The sequence below is a fragment of the Lasioglossum baleicum genome, chromosome 8 (assembly GCF_051020765.1).
Source record: "Lasioglossum baleicum chromosome 8, iyLasBale1, whole genome shotgun sequence".
Lineage (NCBI taxonomy): Eukaryota > Metazoa > Arthropoda > Insecta > Hymenoptera > Halictidae > Lasioglossum > Lasioglossum baleicum.
This window is the reverse complement of record NC_134936.1, coordinates 8,302,804-8,317,714: the sequence shown is the minus strand read 5'-3', so window position 1 is coordinate 8,317,714 and position 14,911 is coordinate 8,302,804. Positions and strand designations below refer to the sequence as shown.

General features: G+C 35.3%; 1 protein-coding gene across 1 annotated transcript in view; it reads right to left on the bottom strand.

Moving 5' to 3' along the window:
• LOC143211137 (uncharacterized) overlaps positions 1–14,911 on the bottom strand; it is a 505,477-nt gene that overhangs the window by 118,363 nt on the left and 372,203 nt on the right. The window contains exon 5 of the mRNA XM_076428597.1: positions 7,273–7,322. Within this exon, the coding sequence (XP_076284712.1) occupies positions 7,273–7,322 (50 nt within the window). The remainder of the gene's footprint in view (positions 1–7,272; positions 7,323–14,911) is intronic.

Here is a 14,911-nt window from a genome sequence, read left to right as displayed (position 1 = left end):
TTTCAAACATCTCTTCTAATCTAACGGTGCATTTTCTATATTAACCCTTTGCACTCCTTTGTCGAGTGTGACTCGAGTAGGAGTGTTTTTATATTATGTATTTGGTTCTTCTTTTATTTATTTCTGTCGTATTTTTTCGTTGAAAACAAATATAAGTTCCACAAATATAAATTACAACAAAGGTTGAGAGCAATATTTAATATAATCAGTAAACAAAATTGTTTAAAATAAGTAGGAGTCAAGAAACTGTCCTTTGAAGTAAATTTCAAATGAATCACTTAATCCTTAGAACTAGAATGGTGACTCTGAGGCTCCACTAAAAATTACGGTACCATTATTCAAAATATTCTTTACATTATTAAATGTGTCGGTATCTAATCAATTACCAAATATTTAGGCATTACTAATAAAATACCATAAAATTTGAAAAAAAATCATAGGGAATGGAAATATTCTAGGTCGGAAGAAATGTTTAATTTTCGAGTTAAAATAGCTCCGAGTGCAAAGGGTTAAAATAGTAGGGGGTTGCTGGCAACAAAATTCAAAAATAATTCAGAGTGCAAAGATTTAAGCGACTAATTAAATTACAAATAGTGTTCGAGTTTCAATTTTGCAGCTTCAGACAAAGTGGCAATATTAAATACATGCATAAAATCCTCATGCCACTGATAAATAATCGTCGACTATGCAGTTGACTTCCTCCAAGGATTAAACTCCTCCACCCTTGAGTAAGCTTAAATAATAAACAAAAAAAGTTCACTCATCGATTCCAATAAACAATTGGTCTCCACAATTCGTTGCTGCTCCGCGTCTGTCTCATCGTCGTCCACCCCGTTCCTTCAGAATTCTATTCCGACTGACTCCGGAGTCGTCAAGATCGCAACTGTCTGGTGGAAGAAGCGTGCCATGACGTGGAAATGCAAATGCCGTCCATGCGGCTCGTTGAATTATTATTTTAAGTCCCGTAACGGCCATTCGCTACGGGAAAATCTCATGAAAATTAATTTATTTTAATGCACTCGGTCCAGGCCGAGGCTGTATCCTTCGAGGAAACGAGCAGACGAGGGGGTGACGAGAGACTGTGCGGCCTGGCGAAAGATGAGGGGAGGAAAACGAGCGACGTTGAACGAAAATGTGGGAGGAATCCGAGAGAAAGACGTAGACGCCAAATTAACGTTCGACTTGTGCTTCTTTCGACGGCATTGCCTCCCCCGAGCGACTCGGAATCCTGAATTCAGACCCGGATTTGGCTAAAGGGGTATTTGAGTCGTGCTTCATCGGACTCGGGCTTCGCGGATCTTCTGCGCCGGACTCTGCAACACGATTGCCACCGTCTTTCCAAAGTCTTCTCGCCAAACCGCACAGTGGAGTATTTCCCTCGAAACGTTGGTAAAAATACGATTTTTCAAATCTTGCGTAAGATGAAAAATTTTGGTTGTCTGAGATGTTGGAATATGTACACTACCGGACGGAAGTTTGGAATCACGGTCTAAATTCAGAGAAATAGGATGTTTATATAAAAAAAATTTTATAAAAAAAATTAAACCGACTTCGAAAAAACGCACTAAAAAGTATAAAATAATTTTCATTTAATTTATGTGATTACACACGAACTTAAATACAATACAATCTTGTCGGAGGCGGCGTAAAATTGAAAATTTTCGACACTGGAAATTACGAAAATCATTAAATTCTTCTACATGCTTTCAACTTTGAAACAAATGAACAAATTTCAGATTTTCTTGAAACATTATTTACCTTCAAAGCCAAATATTTCCATAAAGTAACAAACAAGTATGGCGGACGACATGCTCTGCTTGGAGGAGAAGTTTCAAAATTTTCTGGATTTTCGTGTTGCCCAACTTTCTTCGTGGGTAAGTCCACCGTAAGCAGAGAAATTTCTTTGTATGTTCAATTAAGAACGCGAATTTTATGCATGCAGAGTAAATCTGAAAATTTATCAGGAAAGGATATGTTTCTATTTCACTTCGGTTCGTTGTAATCGAGGTAGAAAGTTGTTACGAGTCGGACGAGTTGTACAAGTTTATTTTTCATATAATAAAAGAGTGTTTGTTAATTGATTAAGTACAAGTAAATTTCGAATTTTATAATTGAACTTCATGGTACAAAGGTAGACAAATTGTATACAGTTTATGTTTTATACCACAAAATAGTGGCTTAAAGAATTATTAAAGTAGTTCAGATGTCGAATTTTGTAATCTAAAAAATGTTGAATTCAAAGCAAATCAACTACTCTAACTACTCTAATTCTATTGTCATCAAGATAAAAATACGAAATGCTAGCAGCAGCTAGAAAATATGGTATAATTAAGAAACTTGAAACTAGTGCACGAGTGCCCTTATTAACCAAGAAATACGGTCTGAGTGAGTCAAGGACTACGGAAATTAAAAAGCGAAACGTGTTATTAATATAATTGTGCTAGTTAGACTTACTAAATATTTCTGTACACTTCTTGAAAAAATATAATTAGTTATTAATGTTTAGTATTTATAATACTTTAAGTATAAGTAAGCTTTGATGTTCCACATCAGGATCAAAAAAAGGATTATATTAAAAACGTAAAAATAATGGCTCTGATTAGCTAGATTTATATCACGTCACGTTAGAAAAGTTCAAAGCACAAAATATTGGATGATTGCATAAATTCGTGCCAGATTTTCATAGATGTCGCAAACTATACTGCATGGGGGAGTGTAAAAAAAATAATTATATAGTCACCATTCTTTTCTAATTGTAGAAAAGAATGGTGACAATACATATAATAAAATATAATTCATTAAGAAAGCTATATTCTTTAAAATTTAACCATTGAATTTCATTTTTAAATCGGGCACAAACTTATGCAATCATCTGATATTTCCAACCAAATGTAGCAAAGTTTAGTGTTCTATCTTCTTTTCTTTTAAATATGTTGACACTAATCTTTAACGAGGAATGACAAAGTATTCTTGATTACTTGGACAATATTAACTGTAGAGAAAGGCTAAAAATGAATACTTGAATTTAATAAATACGTTCTTCATATTTTGTAACTGCTGAGTTCTCAAGGGTCCTAACTTTTCTAGAGTAAACAATACATCTTCCTCGAGAAATGTTTTTAAATAACGACTGCGTCTTGCAATTTTATTTTCTAAAAAACGCACTAAAAAGTATGAAACAATTTCCATTTAATTTATGTGAATACACACGAAGTTAAATACGATACAATCTTTTCGAAGGCGGCGCAAAATTGAAAATTTTCCAAATGACAGATGTTGTTGATTATGATTTCATTGGAATATGATGGACTTGGAAATCAGTAGGTGGGAAGAGAAGATACATTAATATGTAAAAGCATGTAGAAGAATTTAATGATTTTCGTAATTTCCAGTGTCGAAAATTTTCAATTTTTGTGCCGCGCCGCCTCCGAAAAGATTGTGTTCTATTTAAGTTCGTGTGTATTCACATAAATTAAATAGAAATTATTTCATAATTTTTAATGCGTTTTTTTGGAAGTCGGTTTAATTTTTCTTTATAACATTTTTTTATCTCACACTTTTTAGTGGAACGAGCAGAATTTGTAGAACACCGTAGGATGGTTTTTCGGTCTTATCGGTTATTTGCAATCAAAACCACAAAGAATGAAAAAATCCAAAGTTTGTTTTCAAGGGACCAATCGGGAGACATACCCTACAAAATGCAGAAGGTTTTGTTCCGATTGGTCCATCCATCTCGGCGTAATCGGTGAACATACATAGAAAAAAAGCGAAAAAAGTCGTATACAGATCGAATTGAGTAACCTCCTCCTTTTTCGAAGTCGGTAAATAAAGGTCCGCAGTGTACCGATTATTTATCTGCGACGTCTATCACAGAAATGGTTGAATCCCTCTTATTTTTCAAGCGTTTAGCGGTACGCAAGCCTTAATGTGCGAGAAGCCACCCTAACCACAGTTACCAATGAAAACATCAAATTGTATTACGCAACCCCCTTACCATAACTCGAGCGAAGGAGCGTGCGGGGTTGGAGGAGTCACGATCTCATTTAAGGATGTTCCGAATATCAGATCGGCCGTTCACGTTGCCTCTTTTTATCGGGCGTCGTAAACGTGCCGAGTGGAAGAGCCACGTTCGCTGTCGCGTTTATTCGCGGTAGACCCTTCCCGAGTCCGAAAGTGCCCTCAGGCGCTTCTTGACCAACTCGTCCCCCTCTCACCCTATCACTCTCTCTCTTTCTTTCTCTTTGGCAACCCCCTGTACAACTGGCACGTGTTATTTTCCTTCTTACGTCCTCTTGTACCGCCCGTAACAGAAGAACACACCGGCATGAAACCCCGGTGTCGATTAAACTCGAGGAATTTCGCCGCTGTTAGCCCCGAGGATCGACACTCGAGTCGATGTCCTCCAACCCGCCATTATCACTTGCCGCTTCCTGGACCTCGCGAAACTTTTTAATCGATTTTTAACGTTGCGCTTTAATGTGCAATCCCGAGACCCGGTTATCTAACTTATTTTCCTCCACGTCTCTCTCTCTCTCTCTCTCTCTCACTCTCTTGCTTCTTCTTTTCTGAAGTTTCGTGGCGATGCTGCGCGCATCAAAATATATACAGCACCGCTTGTAATTATTGGAACGACTTTAAAAGTTCGGAAGATTGTGCTACAATTGAAAAATAAAATTCACTCGGCAAACTTGCTGAATAAACCCTCGATATAATGTAGTAAATACCACGCGGAGCTCACTGGTTTCAGCGAGTATAATAATTAGAGGATTTTTATGAACAATAAATATTTCTTTCTCGATTATCTTATTAATAAGACAATCAGCTTAAGATAAGATAATCAGCTTAAGCTGAAACTAATACACTGGAACCCCTGAATCTTTTTAATATGTCCACTTTTTGAAATTGTACGTACTCAGTTTTGTTATAATTAGGCAGCGGATTTTATGCATTTATGGCAAAACTGAGTAGGTGTAATTTAAGAGAGTAAAAGTATTAGAAGATTTAATAAATACTGTTACAATTTTTTCTGTTCAGCCTATTAAACATATTAAGAAAGAAAATCGATTTCTATTTCACTCCAGTTTGTTGCAATTCAGACAAAAATTTTTTATTTTGCATAAAGATTCGTTGTCTGGTTATAATATTAGTATCTTGCGTGTTAGCGGCAACACAGTTATATAGAAGACAGTTTCGGGAAGGACGACCGAACACATGTTTGGTTCCTTGACATATTCATGGCAGGTATTTATGGTGTGTGTGGCCGTGAAACTAATAAACAGCCCCAATGCCATAAACGCAATAAACTAAGGACCGCATAGGGTCTCTCAGATATCGGTATTGACCTATTGACTGTCTATTGAAAGCGAGATCTGTAGAAAAGGCAAGCGACTCGACGTCGTATTGCTAAATAATAACAACACGTGGTTCTGAAGGATCTGGCCACGGAGTGGGGAAGGCAATGCCTTTTGATAAGAGGACTGTGAGCAACTGCACGGCACTTACCCCATAACTATGGCAGTGTTGGGCATTAATCGATATTAAAATTTTAATCATGATTGATTGATTAATGTATACGATTAAAAAAAGATATCGTCGAATAATCGGCGATTGATTCAATCGACTGAGAAGTTAATCGTCAATCGTTGATTAAAAAAAGAAATCGTCGAATAATCGGCGATTGATTCAATTGATGGTGAAGTTAATCGTCAATCGTTGATTAAATGAAGAAATCGTCGAATAAATCGGCGATCGATTCAATCGATTGATGAAGTTAATCGTCAATCGTTGATTAAATGAAGAAATCGTCGAATAAATCGGCGATTGATTTAAAACTATTGATTTAATCGTCAATCGTTGATTAAACGAAGAAATCGTCGAATAAATCGGCGATTGTTTCAATCGATTGATTTAATCGTCAATCGTTGATTAAAAAAAGGAATCTTCGAAAAAAAACATAAAAGCACGCAAACAGAATTTGTATTATGGACCAAATGACAATACACCTAAACTCAGTTTACATTTTTTTCAGTATTCATACAGTTCTGATTACGTATTTCATTTCGAAATTTCAGCAATAATCATTAATCAATTATCCGATTGACGATTAATAATCGTTAATCGCAATGAAAAATATCAATATATTATTTCTAGTTTATTAAAAAGATTTAAAAAAGAAATAAATTTGAGATTGAAGATCTGCAGGCTATTTATTAAGAAATCAATGATGTGTTAATGACCAATTGTTAGAGGAATGAAGACATACGATAATTATCATACTAGATCTAATTATCATACATTAATCTGCACATTTTTCAGAATCTACAAATGATACTGGCTGTTTGGAAACACAGTTGTATGAAAAATCTGACTGTTCAGATACAGCAAAAATTTATGAACTACAGTGTTCTATCTTTGTAGTTGCCTTGCTTGGGACTGGCAACACGATTATAGAGAGTAATGGTCACGGTTCTGGGGTCGTTGGTTCTCCTGGTGGTTCGTTTCCTGTATTTTCTGACTCATTTAACAGTATTCCATTTTTCCAAGGTAACAAAACTGTTGTACACCACGGCAAAACACGTAACATTTTTTAGACGCCCATTTTCTGCAGTGGTAGCATATACTTTAATTCTTGCGGTGCCATTAGATGTCTTACCACTTAAATGCATTTTGCAATAATTAGACTGCGAGTCTTTATGCAAAATAAAAATTCTATGAATCGATTACAAGAATTACTTATTTCTTCCTTTAATGATTTTAATAGAGGAGAAATCATCTCTATTGACATCTTCAATTTGTCACATTTTCCAACAATTTTGAATTTCATCTGCTCAATTTTGCTATTAATGCATACAATAATTATCCCCAGTCTCGTAATAACGTTATAAAAGAACTGTTTCGCTTTTTAACTTTTAGATATTGTTTAAAATTCAATACAGTATTCGCGATAGTTTTTTGCAAATATCTCGAAAACTAAAAGCGACCCCCCTATATTGGAAAAGGAAAAAGCTGTTCAGAATGTGTTGCTGCATAACATATTTAAATTTCATCAAAATCGGAGTGGGCAGTACTTTTCTGTATAATTACCAATGGAAGATGTTGTCATTTTATACTAACTTGAACAATATACGTAATTACAAAAAAATATAATGATTACATTTTTAAATATATAAAAATTGTTTATGCATTCCCATATTTCCTAAATAATAAACAAGACATGTTCGTTTTAAATATTCCATGATTTAGTAATTAAAGTAAATATGTATAGTAACTCACCATAGGTGGACAAACGCTGCATTCATTTTGTGTTGTAACATCATAGATCCCTGCAATATAAAACATACAACGTACGTGAAAAATAATGTCACAATAAATAATTTTTTTTGCTTAGTTTTAAGTTCTCGGTATAATTAAGTACACGCAAAATTGTATATCTAATCAAGTGCTAATTACTCTGCAACGAAAACTTCAATGATTTTAACATTTGCTGCATTCTAGCTTGGTTAATTAAAAAGTGCTTACAAATGATAAAGTAGGTGGCACACTTTTGACGCCTTCTACTCTGGTGGGTCACGAGAAATATTATTCCACCTCATTCTTACTCGCGCCGATGTTAATTACATTAATTAAAAGAAATGTTACACCTTGTTCCGTAAGTCAAAATCCGCGAAAGTTTCGCCTGACTAATGAGCTAGACATGATTAATTCTCATCCCCACAAAGAAAGTTGTTTTTATGTCGAGTAGGGGGAGAGTTACTACCCTTCTTTGATACTTTAAGAGCGAAAGAAATTATATTCGTCTTTTGATCTAACAAACAATATAATTAATCTTTTATGAGAAATTTTAGACGAAAATTTTAATGTAATCCATCTGGATATCTGAAAATATTGAATATTAAATATTAAATACTTTATATAATTCACACATTAATTACAGTATAGTTGTTGGACTCGATAATAATAAATGCATTAACAAAATGGGGATTTTTATTTTTATGCTTTTGCAATAAAAACGAGTATCTAAATTTTAATATTTTACATATAACTAAAAGATTAAAAGAATTTAAGGACACCAGAATATAATATATATATATATATATATACATATATATATATATATATTAGCTACAATTTATTAAAATTATTCCAGGACAAAATAAATTTTTATCTACCTCCTCTTTCACGTAATCAATGCAGCACATTTTTATTTTCAATAAAATTATTAAATATTGTAGTTCCTATTTCATTTTATTCATAGTAAAACTTACAACAAAAGTGAATTTTGTGAAAAGTGAAGTCAAAAGTGAAGTTGAAGTTTTAACAAATAACATATAATGAATAAAACCCATTTAGAAAGTTCAATTACAAACAAACTTTCTCAATAAAATCAATATTAAAGAGAAATCTGTATATGCAATCAGCCCTTATAATACGAAATGATCAATAAAAATGTAAATTTGCACGGACATTATTCATAAATTATGAGACACAACAAGACCGCGAAAATTTATTGGCTGGCCACATTTCGTCATCTTCCTAATTACCGATGGCGGTGCATCGTTGCGACAGCGACTGTGTGTGTTCGACAAACAAAAACATTTATGTAACATTAACTACCCTCAATTTCTTTTCCCTCCCATCTCATCAATCTATTTGATTTTCCCCTGCACTTTATTAACAACGGCTTCATAATTATCAAAAGTACAAACAAACATGTTTGCGGCTACGTATTTGAACCTGTAACAACAAAATGGTTCCTCCAGTCTGGACACAAAATCATTTTTCAATGGAGGTCTAGTTACACTGAACCCTTACTATTGTTGTTATATAATAGTTTTATATGTGTTTAACAATGCTGCAGGCAACATTATCCGTTGCGAATTATAAACGATCAAAAGTGGTAAAAATTGCAATTTTTTTCATGATTTTCGGTCTACAACTGCCATTTTTACCACTTTCGATCGTTTATAATTCGCAAACCAATTAACCAATTTCATATCATTTATACGAGTTAACAAAACACATCTTAAATTTTCCTTATTGGTCCAACTAAAAAATGTTGTAAAAATGAATTTTTATTATTGTTTTTTTACAATTCCGACCATTTTCTCAACATATTTATTAGAACCTCATTAACTAAGCTAATTCTTCTAGCCTTATAGAGAAATTAGTCATTTGGTCGATTCATAAAAATGTTATTCTGATTTAAAGTGTGTGTGATCAATTATGTGCGTAACTATTGGGTTGGCAAATAAGTTCGTTCGGTTTTTTACATTGGAATAAATCACAAAAACCGAACGAACTTCTTTGCCAACCCAATATTACTCGTTCATTTTTACATTTCTGCTTACAGTGTTCCCGCGATTGTTGTGAGAACCTCGGGGATATCGAGTTTCAGGAAACGAAATGGTACTACGTTTTTTCACGTGTAGCGAACATAGATTTCTTGGATAACTTTTCCAAGTGTAAACGACGATCCTGGGTAAACAACGGTGCTAAGCGGGAAATTGTTTTATTGTAGTAATGCTATTCCATACCTGAGAATGATACATCGAGTATCATAAAACCCCAATTTAAACACCCTAATACCTTAATTTCTTTGTATCGCGATCGATCACCCAACGGGGAACCCCGTAGTAGTGAGGATAAAAAAGTCACATCATCCGCATACCCGAAAGTCACATCAATCGCGGGAACACTGTATTTCATTTAGTAACAACTTGCCCCGCAACGGTGCAAAAAGTTCCGCTTCGCCCAACGACAAATAAGTGAACAAATACAGTCGGTCACGAAAATATTCGGACACCACTATAGTTTTGACTATTATAGTCCGTACTTCATAAAATGGAATAAGAACAAAAAGAAGTTTCACGTATGTTACTATGCAGTGTCTAGTTAACATAAACATAAGAGATATTTATTTACGATAAGAGATTACATAAATAATAAAAGAAAAATGGAAAGTGCGCTCATTTTCATGTCACGAAAATATTCGGACACTTGCTATACTTCTAAAGTTTCCAGGTTCCAGGAACTGACTGAAACAATTTTTGTAAACATATCATCCACACTATGTACAGAGTATGTTAGAGATCGAATATTTATCAGTCTTGCTCAAAATTTGTGCGAAATGGGTCGAAAAAGTAAGAACACGTCGTTTGATATGCAACAATTAGTAATTTTTCATCGGAAAAAGGAGAAATCGATTCGCAAAATTGCAGATTTATTAAATATTAGTAAGAGCACGGTATAGGATATTGTACGACGTTACAAGAACAAAGATAGAATTGAATCTATCCCGCAAAGCAGACGCAAACCGATCCTCAATACTCGTGATAAACGCTCCATAATTAGAAGAATCAAATTTGATTCTCGGATAAGTGCTCCAGAGTTAGCAGCTGAATTAAATAATGACCGTGGAATATCAGTGAATCCGGAAAACATAAGAAGAGTGTTACGATCAGAAGGCTATAATGGAAGAATAGCTCGAAAAAAGCCGTATATTAACGCGAAGAACAGGATGAAGAGACTGAATTTTGCAAAGAACTATATTTCAAAGGAAAGTCAGTGGTGGGAAGACGTAATTTTCGCGGACAAGTCCAAATTTAATATTTATAGAAGCGATGGAAGAATTAGGGTATGGCGGAAATCGAAAGAAGAATTAAATCTGAGACATTTGCAGCCGACTGTGAAACACGCTGGTGGATCTGTGATGGTGTGGGGCTGTATTTCGGCCTATGGAGTAGGCGAATTGGTTTTTATCGACGACATCCTCGATAAAAATAGGTATCTGCACATTTTGCAAAACAATTTTTAAAAAAGTGCTGATCATATAGGACTCCAAAGTGGGATAAAATTTTATCAGGATAACAACAAATTTATGGGATGAATTAACACAATTAATTTAATTGATATTAGTTCAATTAATAAACACAAAGGACGAACTAAAAAGATGTCTGCAAGAAGAATGGCTACGTATTAGACAAGATTATTTAATATGCCAACGCGATTACAGCACGTCATAAAACATATGCGATATCCAACACAATATTAATTTATAAAAACAAGATTTATATACAGTGTCATAAACTTAGTTTTGATAGTGTCCGAATATTTTCGTGACATGAAAATGAGCGTACTTTCCATTTTTCTTTTATCATTTATGTAATCACTTATCGTAAATAAATATCACTTATGTTTATGTTAACTACACACTGCATAGTAACATACGTGAAACCTCTTTCTGTTCTTGTTCCATAAATTTATGAAGTACGGACTATAATAGTCAAAACTATAGTGGTATCCGAATATTTTCGGGAATATAAGAAACCTATTACAATATTTTAATTAGAAGGTTAGACTTTTAAAATGTGATAGTATAATAAATTTTAATGAAGTTTGAGTTAAGGAAGAGAATATCTATACTATTTCCACGTCTCTTTATATGTTTCTTCAAAATCAGAACTCACAGCCCCGGTCTCCCCAACTGTATTCCACTATTGTTGTGCGCTATTCATCGCGGCAACACTCGTAGCGTATTGGTCCGTGAGGCGGACGCAACTTCAGCGCCGGGACGTGGAAATACGCATCGAGGAAGTAGCCGGAAGCAGTCCCCGGTGACTCTTTCCGAGATCGGGGTTGGGTCCACGGAGGAAAACGAGCGTGTCGGGCCCGCGAGCCTTCGCTCTCTCCCCTGACGATCCTAAAACCGATGCACCGTTTCCATCCTCGTCCCGTGTGCTCGCAACCCTTAGCTCCCACTCCAAGTCTCTTTTCAAGCTTTTTTCCCTCCCACCCCTCTCTCTTTCTCTCTCTCTCTCCGGCTAGTGTTTATGGATCACAGACAACATTTCGACTCGCTCGAGTTCCTTTGTCGACTTCGGGCCGACTCTCCTGGAATCGTAACGATCCCGAGGCAAGCGCGTATTGCGCCGGCATTACTTAAAACTAAAATTAGTTCCTCGAGTGCACCCTCGTGGACCGCCTAGCATCGTCGTCCCGCTGCAACTGCAACTGCGACGGGAAACGCTGGAATTGTTACGATGTATCGGGAAAGACGCAATTGCCGCGGACGACTGGCGACACCGCACTGTGGTCCCTTTTCAGGAAAACCTCGGAATACTGTTTTGTAACATTACTATCTTAACATTATTATTTGCGAATGCTTATTTAACTTCCTGGCTATTATTTCTGTAATATAGGACTGGTTGGTTATGCGCATGTTGGTCCTCGTCATCGATTTTGGTGACTTTGAAATGTGTTGTCGAGGTCGTCATTTTCAACATTGCGCTAGTGGAATTAACTCTGGACACTTTTAAATTTTTACCTAAGTGTGGATTCATCGTGGAGCTGCGAGCATCGATGATAGCGGCGCGGTGAAAAGAAACCAACATTCGTGACAACATTTCGACACATACTAATGAAAAAGTACATATGTATTTTCTTTGTTTCTCTTTTTTTTCACCGCACAGCTCACCTCGCTGCTTCACTATAAATCCACCCTAAGTCTCGCATTTATACTTTATATTCTAATCATTGTTTTCTAGTTTTAGGGCGTCGCTTATATAAAAAAATCAGTAAAAACAACATTTACAGTTTTTAATATACTATTCCAACACGTTTCGAGGTATTCGAAGCCATTTTACTCGTTATTCACACTTTTTACACTTTTTAAGAACTTTACTAAGATCCTCACTTGTAAAAACACAATGCCTGACTAAAACAATAATGAAACTGTTTATAAAGATCGTCAAAGCCTTCCTGATTGGTTGTTACAATGAACCGACGTTTCGTGTTGCCAGGCGCAAAAACGAAAATAACAACACAGTTTAGATTTTTTAAAATTAAAATATTAAAATATTTACAAACCAAATCATCTGAAAATATTAAGTATAAACATTATACATGACAATAAATATACATTTTCTGCACAAATATGAAATAAAGAATATTTTTATTCAAAGTGTCCAGAATTCATTCCACTAGTGTACACCCGAACACCAGAAATTTACTGTACACTAATCTTTGTATCAGCATTGCAAGACAATTCTTTCATTTCTTTTGAACATTTGAGTTCTGTGATATTAAACTATACACCTAAAAATATTTTAGTAAATTTTAACTGAAGTTTTGTAGGAAAATCCGGGTGTGGTAAATAATTATTTATCTAAATAAATTTATTTATTGCCCAACACACACTGGCAATGTCCCCTTAACAAGAGAAATACAGTGTTACTACTGATGTTAATTAATTATGATTTCTAAATTAGGTACAAGGTACTGGTCTGAATTCGGCTACGCTGTTTACAATGATGTTTATAGAGTAAATTTTGAATGTTTCATTGCAAAACAATGATGTTTATACAGTAAATTTTGAAAGTTCGACTGCAAAACTGCGTAGCCTCGAAACAAATGAAAAATATCGTTTTAGAAATACTTTTATCGTGTGTTTAGTAGAAGATTTTGAGAAAAGTGACCAGAAAATAATTCCCAGCTGCGCCGGTTTTGGTCCACCGAGGATTAGAAGCGGCCTGACGGGAGGTTCGCTCTAATTGTAAGCTAGAGCACAGTTCGCCGGGAAACTCTGTTTCTATCGCGCGATTTCGTAATCACCGTTGTTCGCAGAATGTATAATAAATCGCGTCCGGGTGGCTCGCAAGGAATATCCATCGTGCCCGTGGGACGCGATGCTGATTGTTGGAAGTCGACGTTTCCACAACTGCAAATTGCGACGTTTCCGCGACATTTCGGTGGCGAATTGCGAGCGGCGCTCCCGGCGACGGCTAAGCGTTTTTACAGTCGAAAAATCGCGGTGCCCAGGACACGCATAAAAGTTGTCGCTCACTTATCTAGCACAACATCCGACAAACAACTTGCTGTTGGCCGCGCGTTGATCATATTGTGCTACAGCTAGCGTACATCGACATTTGTATGAAACACGTATAGTGAATCACAGACAAATCGGACATTTTTTAAACGACAACCTTTTTAAATATCGGACTGACTTGGATTTTTCTAAGAATTTAGAATAATTAGTTTAACCCTTTGTAATTTTTGGAAAATCCTGTTTGCAGATCATTCAGTAAACCAATGCTTCTAATTGCTTACAAGACATCAGGTCGTTTGGTACAATTATAAAACAGTTACAGTGGGTGTAGAAAGTATCCGAAAACTCCGCCACAATCTCCCGATATCAATGTTACAGAACACCTGTGGGATTATTTAGAACGACAGATCAGAAAACATGAAATTTCTTCAAAAGAGAGCTTAAAAATGCACTGAAGGAAGAGTGGAACCAGATCCAACAACACGTGACCTCAAATTTAGTAAATTCAATGCCGAGAAGGATTGCAGCGGTTATAAAGGCGAAAGGCTATCCAAACAAATATTAATTAATAATTTTTTAATGTCACATTAATTTATATATATACATTACGTTTGTGTTTCTCAAATTGTAAAAAGTTAGAAACTGTACGAATACTATTTGCTGGGGTATTTCAGTCGAATTTTTTGTTTTTCCTTATTACATTCGCAAGTTAATCAAGAAATTAATTTTTTTTTGCATTGTATCTATTCTATAGACTTCTCAGAATATGTACATATTCATTGTTTACAGAAAAAAATCGTTAATAAACAACAATTTCAAAGTTTTGTTTGAAATTTATCAGTGTACGAATACTTTGGACACTCACTGTATACTGATTTAAAGTGCGTTCAAATACTTTCGTGGTTCAATGTATATCGAGCGAAAACTGTATTTGCAGTCGAATGCCCTGTGTAAAAAACCACATTAGTGTGGGCCTGACGTGGTCGTTCGTGTGCCATGCTGTTAACTGGCAAACGATCTTAAAACGGAGCTGGGATCTCGGAGAGGAAGTTTCGTGGACGATGTTTAAACACCGGGAACACAACGTGT